The following is a 23,781-nucleotide window of genomic DNA, read 5'->3' on the forward strand; positions in this document are numbered from 1 at the left end:
ACCGATTTTTCGATAGATTATAAAAAGGGTGTTATATGGGGACTACCCCAAAACGGGGGCGAATAGTATTAATTTTTGGTAGGGAGATTTGTTTCCATATACGACTACAAAATACCAAATTGCAGCAATTTCGGTTGAAAATGGCGCTCAAGAACCCCAAGAAACCGAAAATTGGGTGTACCCTTATATGGAGGCTATCCGAAAAAATTAACCTATATTCATAATTTTTTGTGGAGAGATTTGGTACCTATTGAGAACTTAATATACTAAATTACAGCTTATTCGGCGCAAAAATACGATCAAAACCCCCAAAATACTGAATATTAGGAGGTACCGTTGTATGAGTTCTACCAGAGAAAGTGGACCTATATTTATAATTTTTTGTGGAGACATTTAGTACCCAATAAAAACCCAATGTAGCAAATTTCAGCGAATTCGGTTGAAAGGCGCGCTCAAGAACCCCAAAATACCGAAAATTGGGGGTTACCCTTATATGGAAGCTATGCCTAACCCTAGCCCACGTGGCTATATCGTCATCGAATTTTACGCTGATCAAGAATATACATATATATACTTTATAGGGTCGGAAATGAATATTTCGATGAGTTACAAACGGAATGACAAAATTAATAAAATTGGAGGGTATAAAAATCCACGCCTTGTGGAGCCTTGGAAAAAAATTATATAAAAAATCCACGGCTTGTGGAGCTGTGATTTAAAAAATCAGCGCCTTGTATAGAGCCTTGAAAAAATTATTTAAAATCACTGAGCGTAGCAGTATAATCGAACGGGGCCGATCATATGATACCCTACACAACTTCCACGAAAATCTATCATTCTGAGGTTCTATATTCTGAGCTTGGGCAATATTTCGCGATATTTGCACCCTTTTCATCGACTAGAGGTCAACAGCAACTCTTCTTCACACTGACATATTTTCAGAATATTACTAATATTCAGTACAGTCCTTCTAATTACTTGTGCAGATTCCCTTCACCGTGGATTATGTTGTGATGTTCGGCTTTAATTGTGGCCTATAGATCAACTCGAAAAAAATGCAAAAAATTAAGTTTTCAGTCCTCCCCATCCCAATATTATTATCTGATCATCACCGAAAATTAAAGGAGTTGTCCTTAGGCATATCCGGATCCTTATGGAAAATTTCAAAGCGATCAGCGCTACATTTCGCCCTCTAGTATTGTAATGGGTTACTAAATAATATATGAATACGCGAGCACCTGTAAATATTTAAGTGTAACTTCTGCATCCGAGTACATACGACAATATAATTGGTATCAATTTAAAGGCCTACCACTCCTCTTGGATGTACTATCAACTTCTCGGCTCTATGTCCTTCAGGAGTAAATATATATATATATATATATGCTATAGAATCAAAACAGGCATGCCTATTCTTTGGTCCGATTCCCTTCTCCATGTAAAATTTGATATTTGGATAATAATTGCGGCCTCTAGCCGGCTAATCGGCTAGTAAATATTAGCCTTTACTAGCCGATTAGCCGATCTTTACGAAAAACAATAGGGGTCTTCATTGACCAGAGCCCATCCTAAATGCAAAATTTCGTGAAGATTGGTCCATAACTGTGGCCTGTTTCGTGTTTACAAATTATAATGGACAGACGGAGAGGACGGACACACATGTCTAGATCGACTCAGTTAGTCGAGATGTGAAGATCGGTATACCCTAAGGCGGGTCTAGGACCAATATTTCGCGCCGTTACAAATTCCTGGGCCTGCGTAAAGCTATAATACCTTGACAACAACCCATGCCTTGTGGAGGCTTGGAAAACAATTATTTAAAATTTCCACGTCTTGTGTAGCCTTGGAAAAAAATTATACACAAAATTATCGATGCTATAGTAGTCCACGTTACTCATTGCCATTTATTTTGATTTATTAATTGTTTTGTCATAATTGCCACAACAATTAAATATTTTTCCCATTTATCCCAGCCATAATTCAACCTCAAATTTAAGTTCATTTCGTGGAGGAAAAGAACAAAAAACTATAGTTTAAATTGACTTTATTATTGCTCAATTTTTCTCCCGACTTCCCGAATCGCTAACAGGTTCACCATCAACATCGTTGCATTCATATCATCATCCATTTAAATTACCAACGAATTTCTTGGCCATTAACCACGATTTTTCAACGGCTCTTTGTTTTTTTGCATTGAGCCTTACAGTCACCGGTTGGTTTACTGGCCATTGGCTTCGGTTTCATTTTTTTCGGGTTCATTATAATTTTTCCTGGTTTCCGTTTCCTACCATTTCGTCGGTTTCGTTGTTCTTTTTTTTTTTTTTTTTTGTTTTTGTTGCATTCTGTTACTAAAGTGGCAGTTAAATGGCTGGAATAGTGTCAACATGTGTTGAGTATTTAATAAATTTAATCAGTTGTATATATAGATGTGTTGCAATAAGACAGGGGCGGGTTAAACAGAGAGAGAAAAAGGGGAATGCCTCCAAAAATATATTTATTATACGCATTAAAAGTCTCCACAATTTTTATACTCTACACAACTATGTTGTCAGGGTATTATAGCTTTGTGCAGCCCCAAAAGTTTGTAACGCCGCGAAATATTGGTCCTAGACCCACCTTTAAGTATACCGATCGTCATATCTCGACTACCTGAGTCGATCTAGACATGTGTGTCCGTCCTCTCCGCCTGTCCATTATAATTTGTAAACACGATACAGGCCACAGTAATGGACCAATCTTCATGAAATTTTGCATGTAGAATGAGTTCTGGCCAATGAAGACCCCTATTGTTTTTGGAAAAGATCGGTTAATATTTAGGGGATGAAATGGACCAAAAACTTTATTTTTGTCGGTTTTTCTGGTCGCTCCAGAGACAGCAATTATGGCCCAAACACCTCGAATGTTTGCATGGAGAAGGGGATCGGGCCAAAGAATAAGTATGCCTGCTTTGATACAGATCGGTCAATTTATAGCGGGTCAAATGGACCCTGACCCTGGACCTGGCATACATATTTACTCCTAAAGGATATAGACCCGAGAAGTTGATAGTGACAAATCGTGAATTTTTGACCTTTAAATTGATACCAATTATATTGTCGTATGTACTCGGATGTGGAAGTTCCATAAGATTCCCGTTATGGTCAACGACAACGCCTATAATTTTCGGTGATGATCAGATAATAATTTTGGGATGAAGTGGACCGAAAACTTATTTGTTTTGTGTTTTTGTTTTCGAGTCGATCTATAGGCCACAATGAAAAGACCAACATCACATCATAACCCACGGTAAAGAGAATCTGGACAACTACACCCCTCGTCAACTGAATATTATAAATATTTGTTGATATCTAGTCAATCAAGAGGGTGCAAATATCGTGAAATATTGCCTAAGCTCAGAATATATAGAACCACAGAAAGTTAGATTTTCGTGGAAGTTGTGTAGAGTATAATATGGTGGCCCCGTCGGACTATACTGCTCCGCTCACTGGTTCAATCATATTGAGGTTTAGAACTCTCTTCACAAAAGTTAATTTCTCCTCCAATAATAAATTCTCTACGCCCCTGCAAGTCTATATGAATATTAGCTACATTTATTTCATAAAATGTTATTTTAATATCTCAATTGTCTGGCTCGAAACGTTAACAAAAAAAAACAAAAAAAACACACACACAATTTTATGTCGATATATAAAAACTACTTTTGTCACTTAATGTTGAGTATCTCTGGCAGTTTTGTAATGGAGTTGCAAATTTGAAACATAACAAAAAAATGATGACACTAATAAAGACAGAAAGTTTTGTAATAAAAATAATTATAACCAGTAAGGAAAGTAGTAAAGTCGGACTGGGCCGACTTTATTACACTCTGCACCACTTTGGGTATAGTCTACTAGCAGACGTCGATTTTTCGAAAGAACATTGACATGAAATTGAACTAAAGATATTTTGGGAGTCTGGCGCATCATTTACCTTAAATCGGTCGATCATGTATATGGGAGCTATATCTATATCTGAACTGATGTTCACGAAACTTAGCACACATCATTACAGACTCAACTCAGTACCCGATGCCAAATTTCGTGCAAATGGAAAAATCGTGCACCATTTACCTTAAATCGGTCGATCATGTATATGGGAGCTATATATAAAACAGAACCGATTTTCAAGAAATTTTACATACACCATTCTTGACTTAACTCAATACGCTGTGCCAAATTTCGTACAAATCGAAAGATATTTAGGTTCTTTGGCGCACCATTTACCTTAAATCGGACGAAATTATATGTGGGAGCTATATCTAAATCTGAACCGATTTTCACGAAACTTAGCACACATCATTCCAGGCTTAATTCAATGCGCTGCGCCAATTTTCGTACAAATCGAATGATATTTAGAGACTTTGGCGCACCATTTATCATAAATCGGACGAAATTATATATGGCAGTTATATCTAAATCTGAACCGATTTTCACGAAACTTAGCACACATCATTACAGACTCAATTCAGTACGCTATGCCAAATGTCGTGCATATCGAAAGATATTTTGGAACTTTGGCGCACCATTTACCTCAAATCGGTCGAACATATATAAGGGAGCTATATCTAAATCTGAACCGATTTTCAAGAAATTTTACGCACATCATTCCCGACTTAATTCAGTACGCTGTGCCAAATTTCGTGCAAATTGAAAGATATACTGGGACTTTGGTGCGCCACTTAACTTAAATCGGACGAAAATATATATATGGGAGATATATCTAAATCTGAAACGATTTTTATACACTTCACCATACTGTGGTACAGGGTATTATGTCTTTGTGCATATGTTTGTAACAGGCAAAAGGAAACGAGATAGACACATGGTTCCTTTTGAGAATACGCATAGAATCACTTCCTAAGTCGATTTATGCATGTCCGTCCGTCTGTCTGTCCATTTGAATTTGTAAACAAAGTACAGGTCGCATTTATGACCCGATTTGGATGAAATTTGGCATAGGTCACTTATCTGGCCCAAGGACGACCCCTATTGAAATTGGGAAAAATCGGTTCAGATTTAGACATAGCTCCAGTGTTGCCAAAACTTTGTTGATAAGAAATCCTAGATTTTGTTTAAAAAAGTGCTAGAAAGTGCTAAAAAATTTTAAAAAGTGCCAAATAAAAGTGCTAAAAATTGTATAAGAGAAATTAGAGGAATTGACTTTAAGGGAACATCCCCACCCCCATTCCCGATTTTAAATTTTCAAGGTTTTCAATGGGCCGGATATATGTTTGAAGATTTAAAGAAAAAGAAAAATGGTTTACAAATTTTTTGGTTATTGTTTTGATGTTGTTGTCGTATGAACTAGGATTATTGGCTTTGCTCAAAAATCAACAAATTGATGGACCTTTAAAAAAATATTTTTGAAAAATCGCCTATTTTTTACCACAAACCACGTTAAGGAAGATCTTGACCGATTGAATTTATCCTAGTCCATACGATGGCTATACACTCACAGAGAAAAGTCCCAAAATTTGGAATCGATCGAATTATTAGTTTTTGAGTTATCGTGCCCGCCATTCGCAAAAACGCTGATTGGTGAAAAATGCGTTTAAAGTTTGAGAAGCCCTCTTGCCGTCACTTAATGCTAGCACAATAAATCGGCTATATCTTCAAGAGTTGTTGAGATTTTCACTTGAAATTTCATTCTTGTAGATTCTAATTAAATCAAAATACAAAATATTTTTTTTAAGCCGAGGGGTTCACCTAAATATGATATGTTGCTTTCTTAAAAATGTCCATACCAAAAATTATCAATGTGGATCTATGTTTCGAGGTAGTCCATAGAAAAAGGCATTTTGGAGTCGTAGAGCATGTTTTCCATCAAATTAACTATAATTTGAAACTTTTAATTTTTTGTGGAGTTTCGGAGAATGGCATATATGCAGAAATTATCAAGGCACATGTACTCATATTGAAGTACTGCTCTACCATCTTTATGTGGAAGGTTTTACACGCATTATCTGTGTTCTCGAAGGGTAGGATATATTTATGCGGGCAATTTTCTACATAGATCTATGTTTGGACATACCCCCGTTTGAAGATTCTATCCTATTTGTGTTCTTTAAGGATTTGAACCTTTTCCCGACGAAGTGTGGGCCCATCTTTTGACATAACCCCATTATAAAGAGGGACGCGACAAATTTTCGGTACTCTGAAATGGCTACAATTTGGTATTCGGGATTCCCAATGAATAAAGAACTCATTTCTCCTTTCCGATTTAGGTCCAGGATTTTACTTCGCTCTTAATTAGGTTTTTCATTTTACCTAATAAACAACCTACTAGCAGGCGATGCTATAGTAAGCGTATGAAGTACCCGACCATTTTTTGAGAAAATTTTAATACACTCCACATGGTGCAGGGTACAAACAGTTCTGACCGTTCGAACTTTAATACATATTTACAAATGTACTGGCACTTTTTTTACATTGAACATTAAAATCATAGCGTGAAACATAGGGACATTTTAATGTGTCAATGTGAAATCGAAATAATACCCAAAATTGTAACTAATTCAAAAAAAAAAAAAAAAAAAAAAACAAAAATAAATAAAAATGCTAAAAAATGTGCTAGGTGCTAGATCAATTTTTTTGGTGCTAAACGAGATTCAAAAGTGCTAAATCTAGCACTAAAAGTGCTAAATTGGCAACACTGCATAGCTCCCATATATATATTTAACTGATTTTATGTAAACGGTCCTTATATATCTTTCGATTTGCACGAAATTTGATACAGCCTAATCATTTAGGTCTAGAATGATGTCTACCAAGTTTCGTGAAAATCGGTACAGATTTCGATATAGCTCCCATATATATTTTCGTCCGATTTAATGTAAATGGTCCACCATATATATCTTTCGATTTGCTCGAAATTTGGCGCAACGTAATGAATTAGGTCTAGAATGATGAGTGGTAAGTTTCGTGAAAATCGGTTTAGATTTAGATGTAGCTCCCATATAAATTTTCGTTTGATTTAATGTAAATGGTGCACCAACGTCCCTATATATTTTTCGATTTGCACGAAATTTAACATAGCGTACTGAATTAAGTTTAAAACGATGTGTGTCGAATTTCGTGAAAATCGGTTCCGATTTACATATAGCTCCCATATATATTTTCGTCCGATTTAATGTAAATAGTGTCTCTATATATCTTTCGATTTGCACTAAATTTGGCACAGCGTAATGAATTAGGTTTAGAATGATGTGTGTTAAGTTTCGTGAAAATCGTTTCAGATTTAGATATAGCTCCCATATATATTTTCGTCCGATTTAATGTAAATTGTGAACCAAAGTCTCTATATATCATTCGATTTGCACGAAATTTGGCACAGCGTACCAGACTAGGTGTAGAATGATATATGTTGAGTTTCCTGAAAATCGGTCCAGATTTCGATATAGCTCCCGTATATATTTTCGTCCGCTTTTATGTAAATGATGCACCAAAGTCCCTATATATCTTTCGATTTGCACGAAATTTTGCACAGCGCATTGAATTAGGTCTAGAATGATGTGTGTAAAATTTCTTGAAATTCGGTTAAGATTTAGATATAGCTCCCATATATATTTTCGTCCGATTTAATGTAAATGGTGTACCAAAGTCCCTATATATTCTTCGATTTGCACGAAATTTGGCATAGCGTACAGAATTGATTCAAGAATGATGAGTGTTAAGTTTCCTGAAAATCGGTTCATATTTCGATATAGCTCCCAAATATATTTTCGTCCGATTTTATGTAAATGCTGCACCAAAGTCCCTATATATCTTTCGATTTTCGCGAAATTTGTCTGAATTGAGTCTAGAATGATGTGTGTTAAGTTTCCGGAAAATCGGTTCAGATTTCGATATAGCTCTATATCTGACCAAATGAAAAATTTAGTATCGGTTGCAGAATGGCATATTTATGGTTTCAATTTTATTTTACTGCTCCTTTAATAAAGCGACGTCTGTTAGGATTCATTTGTTGTATATACCCAAGGTGGTGAAGGGTATTATATAGTCGGCCCGTCCGACTTTACTACTTTCCTTACTGGTTTTTAAATAATTTTTGTAAGGCTCCCTATAAGGCGTGGATTTTTTAAATATTTTTTTCAAGGTTCTTTAATCATTAAATGTTATTAAATCTCCCCTAAAATCTTTCCTTTACACTAATTAACTAATTTTTCTTGTATTGTTTTTTTTTCTTTACATGTAACAACAACTTCAACGATCCTGCTGAATTGTGAAAATCATAAAACTAATTACCTTTTAAACACATTGGTGGTTAACACAATCATTCAACGCCATAATCATCATCACCCAATGCCACCAAACACAAAAATTGCAATGACGAACATCCTGACGACAATCGTGGTAACACACAAAACACCATCTCCAACAACAACTACTATGGCCAACTATTATAATAACGACGTTAAAACAAATGACAATGGGGTGACTAAATGCTATTTGAAAAAAAAACAACAACTACCAACCATGAATTGTGTGTGTGTGTTAATGTTGGCCAATATGCTTGTGGCCATGATGACGACCATTCTACCCTGCCGACCCACTTATAATTATGTGATGATGGCAAAACCGTGATGATGATGGCTACACCACGATAATGGCTATACGGAACACCATCAACAAACATATGCCACAATGAAACTGGGGGAAAATACACGCACACACACACATACATACACACACACATTTTTCCCCGGTGTTTGTTCGAAATTGAAAACAAACAAAAAACATGCAAAAATAACATTATGGTTGTACCACAATAAAAAAATACAACAACAACTACAACAAAAAAAATCTCCAACAAAAAACATCGTTTGAAATAAATGATTTTTGAATTGTGTTGGATGAATTGGGGGCCACCAATGTTGATGATTTCCGTTTCCCCCCGCTTCCAAAAAAAAAAAATAAATAAAAAAAACCTGAAACCTGATTCTGGACTATCCCCATGGCCGAACTGTGGCTCTCTGCTGTAATCATATAAATAAAAATTTAAAAACAAAATTAATTGTTATTGGAAAACAACAAAAACAACAACTACAACAAATAACCAAAAATATTAAAACAACAACAAACAAAATATAATTGTTGTTTGTTGTTATGCATGAATGAATGACCGCACACGCATACAATGACACATTGTTAACACCAATAATACACACACATATTGTAAACAAACACACATGCCCTCACACACACACACACATGTGTATGGATGTCCGTCCGACATGGCCATCCTTTGTTTCTTATCAAAACCACCCCACATTGTGAACGGCTCACCTTTGTGATGATCCTATCATCACCTCTGGACCTTCACCACCTCATGCTACCACTACCGGACTTTGGACACGTTCGGCATTGCCTTCGTGTGAAAAATATGCTGATTTTGAACAATTCGAACACCATTATCACTCCTTCAATTCATGGAACATCGCCGTCATCATCAACATTGTCGTCGTCGTACAGTACCACCGGATATATTAGATTATCCAACAAGCACGGATATGGTGGTACGTGAGGGCAGTAATGTGACGCTGAAATGTGCAGCTACCGGTTCACCTGAGCCGCAAATTATATGGCGACGTGAAAATGGAGTGCCCATTGAGCTACCCAATGGCACAGAGGGTAAGTTAATACTCAGGATAAATAAAGCAAAACAACAAATACTACAACAACAATAAAAAAACAACAATAAAAATAAAGGAAAAAGGAACAGTGGGCGGAAAGTTTTGAAAAATTAAGGCCTTGATAAAAAACAATTTGACAATTTCTTTTTTTTAAAATAAAATATTGACGGGGCCGACCTATCATATGGTCTACACAACTTTCACGAAAACTAACATTTTGTGGTTCTACATTCTAGCTTGGGCAATATTTCGCGATATTTGCAGCCTCTTGTCCGGCTAGAGGTCAACAAATATTACTAATATTCAATGCAGTCCTTCTAATCACTTGCCCAGATTCCCTTCTCCGTGGGTTGTGTTGTGATGTTCGGCATTCAATTGTGGCCTATAGATCGACTCGAAAAAATACAAACAATGAAGTTTTCGGTCCACTTCATCGCTAAATTCTTATCTGAGCATCGCCGAAAATTGTAGGCGTTGTCCTTGACCGTAACTGGAACCTCATGGAACATTTCAAAGCGATCATCGCTATATTTCCGACCTCCACTGTGGTAAGGAGTTACTAAATAATATCTAATAACCTGTAAATATTTAAGTGGAACTCCCATAGGTACCAGAGGTTCCGTAACGGGAACCTCATGGAACATTTCAAAGCGATCATCGCTGCATTTCCGCCCTCCACTGTGGTAAGGTGTTACTAAATAATATCTAAATAGTAAGGACCTGTAAATATTTAAGTGGAACTCCCACATCCGAGTACCTATGACAATATAATTGGTATCAATTTAAAGGCCAACCACTCCTCTTGGATATACTATCAACTTATCGGGTCTATGTCCTTCAGTGGGAAAATATATCGGCTATAGAACACAAATTTTGTCATTTTTCACACAAAAGTCAAGGTCCATTTTACCCGCCAAATATTGACAGATCTTTATCAAAACAATCATTCTTATTTTTTGGCCCGATCCACTTCTCTATGTAACATTTCGCGATGTTTGGACCATAATTGCGGGCTCTAGAGCGACCAGAAAAACCGACAAAAATTTAGTTTTTGGTCCATTTCTTTCCCTAAATATTATCCGATCTTTACCAACAACAATAGAGGTCTTCATTGGCCAAAACCCATTCTACATGCAAAATTTCGTGAAGATTGGTCCATAACTGTGGACTGTATCGTGTTTACAAATTATAAAGGACAGACAGGAGGACGGGCGGACGGACGGAAGGACACACATGTCTAGATCGATGATAGAGGTCAATAGCACCTCATCCTTACAATGACATATTTTCCGAGTATTACTAATATTCAGTACAGTCCTTCTGTTCGAAAGTTATAGGCGTTGTCCTTGACCGTACCTAGATTCTCATGGAATATGCCAATGCGATCAGCACTATATTTTCGACCTCTAGGGTGGTAATGGGTTAATATATGACTAGGTAAGCACCTGTAAATATTTAAGTGTAACTCCCACATCCGAGTACATTCGACAGTATAATTGGTATCAATTTAAAGGTCAACCACTCCTCTTGGATATACTTTCAACTTCTCCGGTCTATGTCCTATGTCTAGATCGACTAAGCCAGTCAATATATGATATATGACCAATATATGACCAATATTTCGCCGAGTTACAAACTCTTGGGGCTGCACAAAGCTCTGATACCCTGACAACATAGTTGTGTAGGGTATAAAAATATGCTTTAAAAAATCTACACCTTATTTAGGCCTTGAAAAAAATCGTATAAAATCTACGGCTTGCCTAGGCCTTAAAAAAAATATTAAAAAAATCTACGTCTTGTATAGACACCAGAAAAAATTATGAAAAAAATCTACGCCTTATATATTTACTTACTTTGCTGACTTGTTACAGAACAGTTGTTCCATAAGCCGAGCTTAAAAGAGATTTACAGGCGCGTCGGTCTTGTGCGCATCTCCTTCAATTTGCAAGACCACGCTCCAAGATATTGTTTTCTACTTGGTCTTTCCATCTAATTCGCAGCCTTCCCCTTCTACAGGAACCATCAGCAGTCTCGGTTTTATATGCCTTTTGAGCTGGGGCATTTTCGTTTATCCGCACAACATGGCCTAGCCATGTAGTCGCTGCAGCTCAATACGATTGATTATGTCAATGTCCGCGTATAAATTGTAAAGCTCGTGGTTCATTTGACGCCGATATTCACCGTCGATGCCGACCGGCCCGAAGATCTTTCGGACAATTTTTCTCTTAAACACCCCAAGAGCTTCCTCATCTGCTTGCGCAAGTACCCATGCTTCAGATCCATATAATAGCATGGCTAGTATCAGCGTCTTGTAAAGTGTGAGTTTGGTCTGGCGGGAGGTGGCCTTGTTTCTAAACTGCTTACTTAGACCATAGTATCATCTGTTGGCCATCACAATCCTTCTCCGAATTTCAAAACTGATGTCATTCGGCTGTACCAAGGTATATAAAATCTTTGACTACCTCGTAGCTGTAGTTCTCAAGTTCCACAGTTGGTCCGAGTCTACTGGACGTCTTGCGCGTTGATACCATGAGCTTGGTCTTCTCGCCATTTACTGCCAGACCCACTTTGGCAGACTCCTTCTCAAGTTGTTCAAAGGTGGCCGTTACCGCTCGCAAAGCTCGACCCATTATATCGGATGTCATCGGCGTAGGCGAGTAACATGTGTTGTTCGGTGTACAGAGTGCCATTTCTGTTTACCTTTGCGTCTCGTATGACCTTTTACAGCAAGATCAAACGACAAACCATCACCTTCTTTGAATCCTCGTTCGGTATTGAAGGGCTCCGATAGGTCATTTCCGATTTTAACTGCTGACTTTGTGCCACTTAAAGTAATCCTGCATGCCCGTATTAATTTTGCAGGAATTCCAAACGCAGACATGGCTTTATACACCCCTGTATGGATAGGGCTGTCAAATGCGGCTTTATAGTCGACGAATAGGAGGAATGCGCAAAGTGAAAATCTGGTCAATGGTGAATTTGCCAGGTCTGAAGCCGCATTGGTGTAGTCCAATAATGTCATTGACCATCGGCTTCAATCGTTCACAGAGCACACTGGATAGCACTTTGTACACGATGGGAAGGAGACTTATTCCTCTATAATTGGCACATATCTCATATCTTGTCTCCTTTTTTGTGCACGGGATACAGGATGCTGAGGTTCCAATCATTGAACATGGTTCTTCTAGTCAAATTGGTTACATGCTCCTGACCAGCATCTAACCACAAGTCTTGAATAGTTCGGCTGGTAACCCATCGGCTCCTGCTGCTTTATTGTTCTTGAGCCGATTAATTGCCTTTATGAGCTCATCTTGGCTAGGTGGTATACACTCTATACCATCATCTCTTATTGGTTCTGGGGTATCTTGTTCACCGCTACTATTTGATACCAGAAGCTTTTCAAAATGCTCCTTGCAGATCCTCAACACGCTGTCTGTATCTGTCACCAGGTTTCCTTCTTCATCTCTACCGGAGGATGTGACTGCACTAAAACCTTCGGTTTAGTGTTTTACCGGTTGGTAGAATTTTCGGACTTCCTTCTGACTCCTGTACATCTCGATTTGCTAACGCTCACGTTTTTCATGTTCTTTCTTATTTTTTTCTGAAAACAAGTTTCTCCTCTCTCCTTTTCTCCCGATAATTCTCCATCACAATACGTGTTGCTACTGTCTGCAGGGTTGCCCTCTACATTTCGTTTTTCACATCAGTAGCATTATGACACTCCTAATCGTACCATGGGTTTCTTGGTGGTGGTTTTTAGTACCCAAGTGTTGGTTTTGCTGCAGTCTGTAGGGAGTGGGCAATTCTTTGCCATTGTGCTTCTATACTACTATCGGAACAAGAAGTGCTTTCGTCAAGCAGGTGGGCAAGTTGAGCGGAGTAGGCTCTGTTATCTGTTATGTTTGCAGCTTTTCGACTTCGAATTTCCGTGTTGCATTAGATCGTACCTCTGCTGCTACATTAAGACGGGTGCGTACCTTGGCTGCCACAAGGTAATGGTCCGAATCGATATTCGCCCTTCGGATCGATCAAACGTCTAATACACTGGATGAATGCCTTCCGTGTATCACAACATGATCAATTTGATTTATCGTTGTTCGATCGGGAGAAATCCAGGTGGCCTTGTGTATATCGAGATGCTTGAATCTGGTGCTGCTAACTACCATGTTTTTTGCTGTCGCGAAGTCAATCAACCTCATGCAGTTGTTGGTTGGTTCTTCATGAAGTCTGAATTTTCCGATTCTCCTAGAAGAATGTTAATGCCATGGCCAGGGCAACTGTCATATGAAGTTTCTAGGCACTCATAAAATATGTCTTTGGTCTGCTATCTGTGTCTTCGTTCGGAGCATGGGCGCAAATGAGACTGATGTAGAAGAACTTCGCTTTTATTCGGATTATAGCAATTCGCTCATCTACTGAAGTGAATCTGGAGACGAGGTCTTTTATTCTCCTGTTAACCATAAATCCGCAGCCAAATTCATGTCTCATTTCATGGCAGCTATAATACAGTGCGTAATCGTCTGTTATACTTACGCCTGTCCCTTTCCATCGCATTTCCTGTAGGGCAATAATATCGGCGTTGTACATCTTGAGTACATCCACCAAGGCGAAAACAGGGCCTGTTCTGTACAACGTGCGCACATTCCAAGTGTAGATTCCCAGATCGTGGTCCATTATACTTTTGCGGGGGTCGTCAACATTAGGGGGGTTTGGTTTTCTTGTTCTTTGCTTTTTCATAGTAGGTTGGGTTTTCCGAGTGTGGGCAACTAACCCGATGCCTCAACCCACTTTTTTATAGTTCTTATGGGTGAACTATTTCGATGGGTGATGAAAGTAGCTACCCCAGGTGACACCGCGGGAGGTCATTGCCCACAATTGAGATGAAAGAGGGACCAAGATAAGACGGTTTTCATAGTTTCCCAGGTGCGATTTTTTTCTAGTTTTTCGAACTACTTCCCACTGTCCCCACAATCTGCCGCTTGTGTTGCAAAACAAGAATCATCACTTCAATCCACTCTCCTTTAAAAATCGCTGACTCTGTGTTGTATTTCTCTGTCCCCCCCATTAGAGTCCTTACGTCCATTCCGTTACGTTGTTGTTTTCTTCTCGCCTGTGATTGTTTACTGGTTTTTTCTTCTCACACACAAAAAACCTTTGCCTGATGACTGAATCTCTATGGTATGGAATTCTGTGATGTTTTTTTGCGATGTTGTTGCTTTTATTGTAGTTTTTCACGTTGTGAAATTTCATCCGCGTGATTTTTGGTTTGAAATTTCCTTTGGCACGAAATATCGAAATCATATGCTTTACTATGCCAACAAAAACAACAACAACAATAAAATTGGAAAAACGAACATCGAGGATTTTTGGTGTTATTTGTCGTTGGTCAGCAGACCGAATGAATGGGAAAAACAGGAAAAAAACAACAATAACAACAAACAGAAGTAAATAACTACGTTTATAAAAAGGCCGACTATATTACACTCTTGAGTATTGCGGTTTATTGTGGTGTAACGAGGGAGAATATATTTTAAGGGTATCAAAAAAAGTCTCGATTTTTTTTCAAGGCCCTATAGATGGATTTTTAAAATATATTTTTTCAATGACTACCATAAGGCGTGGGGTGGGGTAGGGGATGATAGATATCAAACATCGGCTTTAACATGGCGAAGTCCAGGCTTATCTGGGTCCCTCTTCCATCTCAATTGTGGACACTACCTCCTCGCGGTGCCAACTGAGGAGCTATTTTCATCACCCGATGAAATAGTGAGCTAATATGTGACGCGTGACCCATAGGAACTATAAAAAATGGGTTGAGGCGCCGGGTTAGTGGCCCACACTCGGAAAACCAAACCTACTATGAAAAAGCAAAGAAAAAGGAAACCAAACCCCCCTCATATTGATGGTCCCCGCAAAAGTATAAAGGACCACGATCTGCGAATATGCACTTGGAATGTGCGCACCATGTACAGAACAGGCACAGTTTTCGTTTTGGCGGATGTACTCAAGAAGCACAAAGCCGATATTATTGCCTTACTGGAAATGCAATGGAAAGGGACTGGCGTAAGTAAATCAGATGATTACGCCCTGTATTATAGCTGCCATGAAACGAGACATGAATTCGGCTGCGGATTTTTGGTTAACAGGAGAATAAAAGACCTCGTCTCCAGATTCACTTCAGTAGATGAGCGAATTGCTATAATCCGTATAAAAGCAAAGTTCTTCTACATCAATCTTATTTGCGCCCATGCTTCGACGAAAGACAAAGATGAACGGACCAAAGAGATTTTTTTTCGAGCGCCTAGAAACTGCATATGACCGCTGCCCTGGCCATGACATTAAAATTCTCCTAGTCTTATTTGCGCCCATGCTTCGACGAAAGACAAAGATGAACGGACCAAAGAGATTTTTTTTCGAGCGCCTAGAAACTGCATATGACCGCTGCCCTGGCCATGACATTAAAATTCTCCTAGAAGATTTTAATGCAAAAATCGGAAGGGAAAATATGTTTGGCCCCACCGTCAGAAAATTCAGCCTCCACGAAGGAACATCCGACAACTGCATGAGGTTGATTGATTTCGAGGCAGCAAAAAACATAGTAGTTAGCAGCACAAGATTCAAGCATCTCGATATACACAAGCCCACCTGGATGTCTCCTGATCAAGCAACGAGGAATAAAATTAATCATCTTGTGATAGACGTAAGGCATTCATCCAGTGTTTTAGACGTTCGATCGATACGAGGAGCGAATATCGATTCGGACCATTACCTTGTGGCAGCAAAAGTTCGCACTCGTCTCAATGTAGCAGCAAAGCTGCGATCTAACACAACACGGAAACTCGACGTCGAAAAGCTGCAAACACAACAGATAGCCGAGGCCTACTCCGCTCAACTTACCCATCTGGTTAAAGAAAGCTCTTCTTGTCCCGATAATGGTATAGAAGCACAATGGCAAAGAATTGCTCACTCCCTACAAACTGCAGCAAAGGCAACACTTGGGTACCAAAGAGAACACCATCAAGAAACCCATGGTACGATCAGGAGTGCCGCATTGCTACTGATGTGAATAACGCAGCGTATAGGGCAACCCTACAGACAGTAGTAACACGTAACGTGATGGAGAATTACCGGGAGGAAAGCAGAGAGGAGAAACGTGTTTCCAGAAGAAAAAAAGAAAGAACAAGAAAAACGTAAGCCTGAGCAAATCGAGATGTACAAGAGTCAGAATGAAGTCCGGAAATTTTACCAACGAGTAAAACACCAAACCAAAGGCTTTGGTGCAGGCTCAGCCTCCTGTAGAGATGAAGAAGGAAACCTGGTGACAGATACAGACAGCGTGTTGAGGATCTGCAAGGAGCATTTTGAAAAGCTTCTGGTATCAAATAGTAGCAGTGAAGAAGATACCCCAGAACCAATAAGAGACGACGGTATAGAGTGTATACCACCTAGCCAAGATGAGGTCATAAACGAAATTAATCGGCTCAAGAACAACAAAGCAGCAGGCGCCGATGGGTTACCAGCCGAACTATTCAAGACTGGTGGTCAGATGTTGGTCAGGAGCACGCACCAGCTGATTAGTACAATTTGGCTAGAAGAATGCATGCCCAATGATTGGAACCTCAGCATCCTGTGTCCCGTGCACAAAAAAATTAGACAAGACGATATGTGCCAACTATAGAGGAATTAGCCTTCTTCCCATAGCACATAAAGTGCTATCCAGTGTGCTGTGTGAACGACTGAAGGCAATGGTCAATGACATTATTGGACCATACTAATGCGGCTTTAGACCGGACAAATCCACCATTGACCAGATTTTCACTCTGCGCCAAATCCTGGAAAAGACCAACGAAAAACACATCGACACATACCACCTATTCGTCGACTATAAAGCCGCATTCGACAGCCCTATCCGTTCAGAGGTGTACAAAGCTATGTCTGCGTTTGGCATTCCTGTAAAATTAATACGGCTATGCAGGATAACTTTAAGTGGCACAAGGTCAGCAGTTAAAATCAGAAAGGACCTATCGGAGCTCTTCAATACCGAACGAGGATTCAGACAAGGTAACAGTTTGCGTGTGATCTTTTTAATATCCTGCTGGAAAAGGTCATACGGGACGCAAAGGTGAACATAAATGGCGCCCTGTACACCAAACAACACCAGTTACTCGCCTATGCCGATGACATCGATATAATGGGTAGAAAATTAAAGCGGTAAAAGCCACCTTTGAACAACTGAGAAGGAGTTTGCCAAAGTGGATCTGGCAGTAAACGACGAGAAGACCAAGCTCATGGTATCAACCCGCAAGACGTCCAGTAGACTCGGACCAACTGTGGAACTTGAGAACTACAGCTTCGAGGTAATTAAAGATTTTATATACCTTGGTACCGCCATAAATAAAACGAATGACATCAGTTATGAAATTCGGAGAAGGATTGTGATGGCCAACAGATGCTACTATGGTCTAAGTAAGCAGTTTAGAAACAAGGCCACCTCCCGGCAGGCCAAACTCACCCTCTACAAGACGCTGACACTAGCCGTGCTATTATATGGATCTGAGGCATGGGTACTTGCGCAAGCAGATAAGGCAGCTCTTGGGGAGTTAGAAAGAAAAATTCTCTGAAAAAACTGCGGGCCGATCTACGTCGAGGTGAATATCGGCGTCGAATGAACCACGAGCTTTACAATTTATACGCTGACATCGACATAGTCAGTCGTATTGAGCTGCAGCGAATACGGTGGCTAGGCCATGTTGTGCGAATGAATGAGAATGCCCCAGCTTAAAAGGCATATAAAACCGAGCCTACTGATGGTTCCCGTAGAAGGGGAAGGCCACGAATTACATGGAAAAACCAAGTAGAAAACAATATCTTGGAACGTGGTCTTTTAAATTGGAGGAGATCCGCATAAGACCCACTTACCTGGAAATCTTTTTTAAGCTCGGCTTATGGAACAACCGTTCGTTCAATGACTACCGGTTTCCCATCGAATGTAGTCTACCTGCAATCTTGTAATCACTTACTGCCAGACACATTATCCCCTTAGCCACTCATCGTCCATCAGCTTTAAATGACCCTTAGCGGCTAAAAATGTCTGGTGTAAAAATTTTATATAAAAAAATCTGCCGATTTTTCAAATTGGAGGAGATCCGCACAAGACCTACGGGCCTGGAAATATTTTTTAAGCTCGGTTTCCCATCGAATGTAGTCTACCTGCAATCCAGTAATCACGACCTGCCAGACATATTATCCCCTTAGCCACTCATCGTCCATCAGCTTTAAGTGACCCTTAGCGGCTGAAAATGTCTGGTGTAAAAATTTTTATAAAAAAAAAAACCTGCCGAACTTTTTTTTGTTTTGCCACACAAATCCCCTTTGACGGCTTCAATACTATTGACTGTTGTAAAAAATACAACAACAACAACAAAAAACATTTTACAATGTTTTCATAGTACAATTCATTTCACTTACCATGAACCCCCTCCTCGCGGGTCGCCAGATGTTACTACGTTTGATTTTTTTCCGATTGCCTCTCGAATCACCACCAGAAGTTAAGGTATTGTTCCCTTTTTATATTGTTGTTGTTAAGCGATTTTCTGTTGTAGTTGTTATTATAGGATTTTTTTACAAGCCATGGCACCATTGACCGAGCGGTGTATTATTTTAAAATTATTATTTGCTTTGATGGAACCAGCAAGGTTGTTTCCCTTTTTGTGAGGTTGGGTATGTGCTTTTCCATCAGGGATGGGAAGGTGTAATTGGTGATTTTTACATAGGAACTATTTTTTTCGGAAGAAAATTCCATCAAATCGTCAAAGGGACCCTAGCTGTATTCTCATTTCGAGATTTCGTCTTCAGTCTTCTGAAAGGTATACCCATGGTCTCCACATTCCCAACCCTGCTGTTCGGATTTGTTTCCGCTTTGTTTGATTATTATTAGCCATTTATGTGTTGTATTTTTCTTCTTCTTCTTCGTTTTCGTTTCCTCCACTTTTCTATTTGAGTTTTGTATTACAATTGATGTTGTTGTTGTTACTGCCATTATTATTGTTGTTATTATTTTAATGGTCGAACGGTCGGTTGGTTGGTCGGACGGTTAATATTATGGCTATGTAAAGAAATGGGAAAACTTATTTGGTTTTGTTTGACTTGGCCAAGTGGTTACGTATCCTTAATTTGAATTTTCTTTGCTCGGAATTCTCTTTCCAATTTTTTTGTTGTCCGATTTTTGTGGAGGTCTTTTTTTCTTTGTTATTGCTTAAATTGCAGAAATTTCCTTAGATGCGATTATTACACCAAAATTACTCTATTATTATAGAAAACAATGGAAAACAAGCAGTTTTCCAGTTGAGGGTATTTTTTTCTACATAGATTTTTCAGACGAAATGTAAACAATAATATAAAACGGATGGAGGCTCTTTTGGCTTTTCGGCATATTGGTGTTAGGTGAAGCGGAAACCCCGATTTGGTCTTACTTACTTACTAACTTAGCTGGCTTGTTTACAGAATGGTTGTTCCATAATCCGAGGTTAAGAAAGATTTCCAAGCGTGTCGGTCTTGTGCGCAAATCCACCAATTTGGAAGACCACGTTCCAAGATGTTGTTTTCTACATGGTCTTTCCATCTATCCCCATCCGTCCCCTTCTACGGGAACCATCAGTAGGCTCATTTCACCCTACACAACTATGTTGTCAGGATATTATAGCTTTGTGCAGCCCGAAAAGTTTGTAACGCCGCGAAATATTGGTCCTAGACCCACCTTTAAGTATTCCGATCGTCTTATCTCGACAAACTGAGTCGATCTAGACCTGTGTGTCCGTCCGTCTGTCCATTATATTTTGTAAAAACGATGCAGGCCACAGTTATGGACCAATCTTCACGAAATTTTGCATGTAGAATGGGTTAGCCAGAACCCATGAAGACCCCTATTGTTTTTGGAAAAGATCGGTTAATATTTAGGAGATGAAGTGGACCAAGAACTTTATTTTTGTCGGTTTTTCTGGTCGCTCCAGAGGCCGCAATTATAACCCAAACACCGCAAATTTTTGCATGGAGAAAGGGATCGGGCCAAAGAATAAGCATGCCTATTTTGATAAAGACTGGTCAATATTTAGCGGGTCAAATGGACCCAGACTTTTGTGTGGAAAATTACAAAATTTGTATTCTATGGCGTATATATTTACTCCTGAAGGACATAGACCCGAGAATTTGATAGTATATCCAAGAGGAGTGGTTTACCTTTACATTGATACCAATGCATTGCATTGTCGTGTGTACTCGGATGTGGGAGTTACACGTAAATATTTACAAGCCCTTACGTATTCATATATTATTTAGTAACGCATTACCACACTAGAAGGCGGAAATATATCGCGGATCGCTTTGAAATTTTCCATGAGGATCCAGGTATGGTCACGGACAACGCCTATAATTTTCGGTGATGATCAGATAATAATATTTGGATGAAGTGAACGGAAAACTTAATGTTTGACTTAATGACGGACATCACAACACAACCCACGGTGAAGGGGATCTGGACAAGTAATTAGAAGAGCTGAACTGAATATTAGTAATATTTGTATACGTCTAGGGGATACAAATATCGTATCGTAGCGTAGGCGAGTAACATGTGTTGTTTGGGGTACAGAGTGCCATTTCTGTTCAACTTTGCGTCTCGTATGGCCTTTTCCAGCAGGATGTTAAAAAGATCACACGACAAACTGTCACCTTGTCTGAATCCTCATTTGGTATTGAAGAGCTCCGATAGGTCCTTTCCGACTTTAACTGCTGACCTTGTGCCCCTTAAAATTATCCTGAATAGCCGTATTAATTTTGCAGGAATGCCGAACGTACATATGGCTTTAAACACCTCTGAACGGATGGGGCTGTCGAATGCGGCTTTATAGTCGACGATTAGGTTGTATGTGACGATGTGTTTTTCAGGGGTCTTTTACAGAATTTGGCGCAAAGTGAAAATATGGTCAATGGTGGATTTGCCATGTCAGAAGCTGCACTGGTATGGTCCAATGATGCCATTAACCATTGGCTTTAAACGTTCACACAGCACACGGGATAGCATAGTCGGAGACCCACTTAAGCAGACTCCTTTTCAATTTGTTCAAAGGTGGCTGTTACCGCTCGTAATGTTCGACCCATTATATCGATGTCATTGGCATAGGCGAGTAACATGTGTTGCGTGGGGTACAGAGTGCCATTTCTGTTCACCTTTGCGTCTCGTATGACCTTTTCCAGCTGGATTTTAAAAAGATAACACGACACACTGTCACATTGTCTGAATCCTCGTTCGGTATTGAAGGGCTCCGATAGGTTCTTTCCGACTTTAACTGCTGACCTTGTGCCCCTTAAAATTATCCTGCATAGCCGTATTAATTTTTCAGGAATGCCGAACGTACATATGGCTTTAAACACCTCTGAACGGATAGGGCTGTCGAATGCGGCTTTATAGTCGACGAATAGGTGGTATGTGACGATGTGTTTTTCAGGGGTCTTTTACAGGATTTGGCGCAAAGTGAAAATCTGGTCAATGGTGGATTTGCCATGTCTGAAGCCGCATTGGTATGATCCAATGATGTCATTGACCATTGGCTTCAAATGTTCACACAGCACACGAGATAGCATAGCCGTATTAATTTTGAAGGAATGCCGAAAGTAGACATGGCTTAAAACACCTCTGAACGGATAGGGCTGTCGAATGCGGCTTTATAGTCGACAAATAGGTGGTATGTGTCGATGTGTTTTTCGGGGATCTTTTCCAGGATTTGGAGCAAAGTGAAAATCTGGTCAATGGTGGATTTGCCATGTCTGAAGCTGCATCGGTATGGTCCAATGATGTCATTGACCATTGGCTTCAATCGTTCACACATCACACTGGATAGCACTTTATATGCGATGGAAAGAAGACTTATTTCTCTATTGTTGGCACATATCGACGTGTCTGTTTTTTTGTGCACGGGACACAGGATGCTGAGATTCCAATCATTGGGCATGCATTCATCTAGCCAAATTGTACTAATCAACTGGTGCATGCTGCTGACCAGCATCTGGCCACCAGTCTTGAATAGTTCGGCTGGTAACCCATCGGCACTTGCTGCTTTGTTGTTCTTGAGCGGATTAATTGCTTTTATGACCTCATCTTGGTTTGGTGGTATACACTCTATACCATCATCTCTTATTGGTTCGGTGGTATCCTCTTCGCGGCTACTATTTGATACGAGAAGCTTTTCAAAATGTTCTTTCCAGATGCTCAACACGCTGTCTGTATCTGCCACCAGGTTTCCTTCTACATCTCTACAGGAGGATGTGCCTGCACCAAAGCCTTCGGTTTGGTGTTTTACTCGTTGGTCTTAATTCTGAATCCTGTACATCTCGATTTGCTCACGCTCACGTTTTTCTTGTTCTTTCTTCTTTTTTCTGAAAACACGTTTCTCCTCTCTAATTTTCTCCTGATAATTCTCCATCACGTTACGTGTTGCTACTGTCTGCGATTTGCTCTTTTTTGGCCTAAAAAATATTCTTTAATAAATCCACGCCTCTTTGGTTGGCCTAAAAAATATTCTTTAATAAATCCACGCCTCTTTGGTTGGCCTAAAAAATATTCTTTAATAAATCCACGCCTCTTTGGTTGGCGTCCACGCCTCTTTGGTTGGCATAACAAATATTCTTTAATAAATCCACGCCTCTTGTAGAGCCCTAAAATATTATTTTCTAAATCATTACCTTTCTACCAAAAAATTTCCCATAAACTCAATTCCGTATCCAAATGTAATCATATGCCTAATGCCGGAATATGTTCTATGATTTTATTTAAATTATTACCAGAAGGGTGAAAGAGAGAGAAGAAAAACATGCACATCCTTTTTCCATATCCCCAACGATTTCCTTTAATGTTTATCATTATAACAGCCAACGACAGGTATGGCCAACAAAAATACAGCAGGGCAAAAAAACCAAACCGGGCTTCTACAATTTTATATTTGGCGATTGCATTGCATTTTCGGTAGAGGTCATAAAAACAGTAGCTGTATTTTCCACAATTTATATATAATTTTTGACCCCAAAACCATTTGATACGGCCAGCAGGAAAGCAGGCCATC

At 39.4% G+C, this 23,781-nt stretch overlaps 1 protein-coding gene across 1 annotated transcript in view; it reads left to right on the forward strand.

Annotated features, from left to right (window-relative positions):
- LOC133333981 (lachesin) overlaps positions 1-23,781 on the forward strand; it is a gene marked incomplete at its 5' end in the record, with an annotated part of 61,837 nt that overhangs the window by 24,461 nt on the left and 13,595 nt on the right. Inside the window, one exon of the mRNA XM_061542288.1 lies at positions 9,510-9,668. Within this exon, the coding sequence (XP_061398272.1) occupies positions 9,510-9,668 (159 nt within the window). The remainder of the gene's footprint in view (positions 1-9,509; positions 9,669-23,781) is intronic.

Source organism: Musca vetustissima, unplaced genomic scaffold (assembly GCF_032173495.1).
Source record: "Musca vetustissima isolate MV318-11 ecotype Yass unplaced genomic scaffold, APGP_CSIRO_Mvet_v1 utg130668, whole genome shotgun sequence".
NCBI classification, from domain to species: Eukaryota; Metazoa; Arthropoda; class Insecta; order Diptera; family Muscidae; genus Musca; species Musca vetustissima.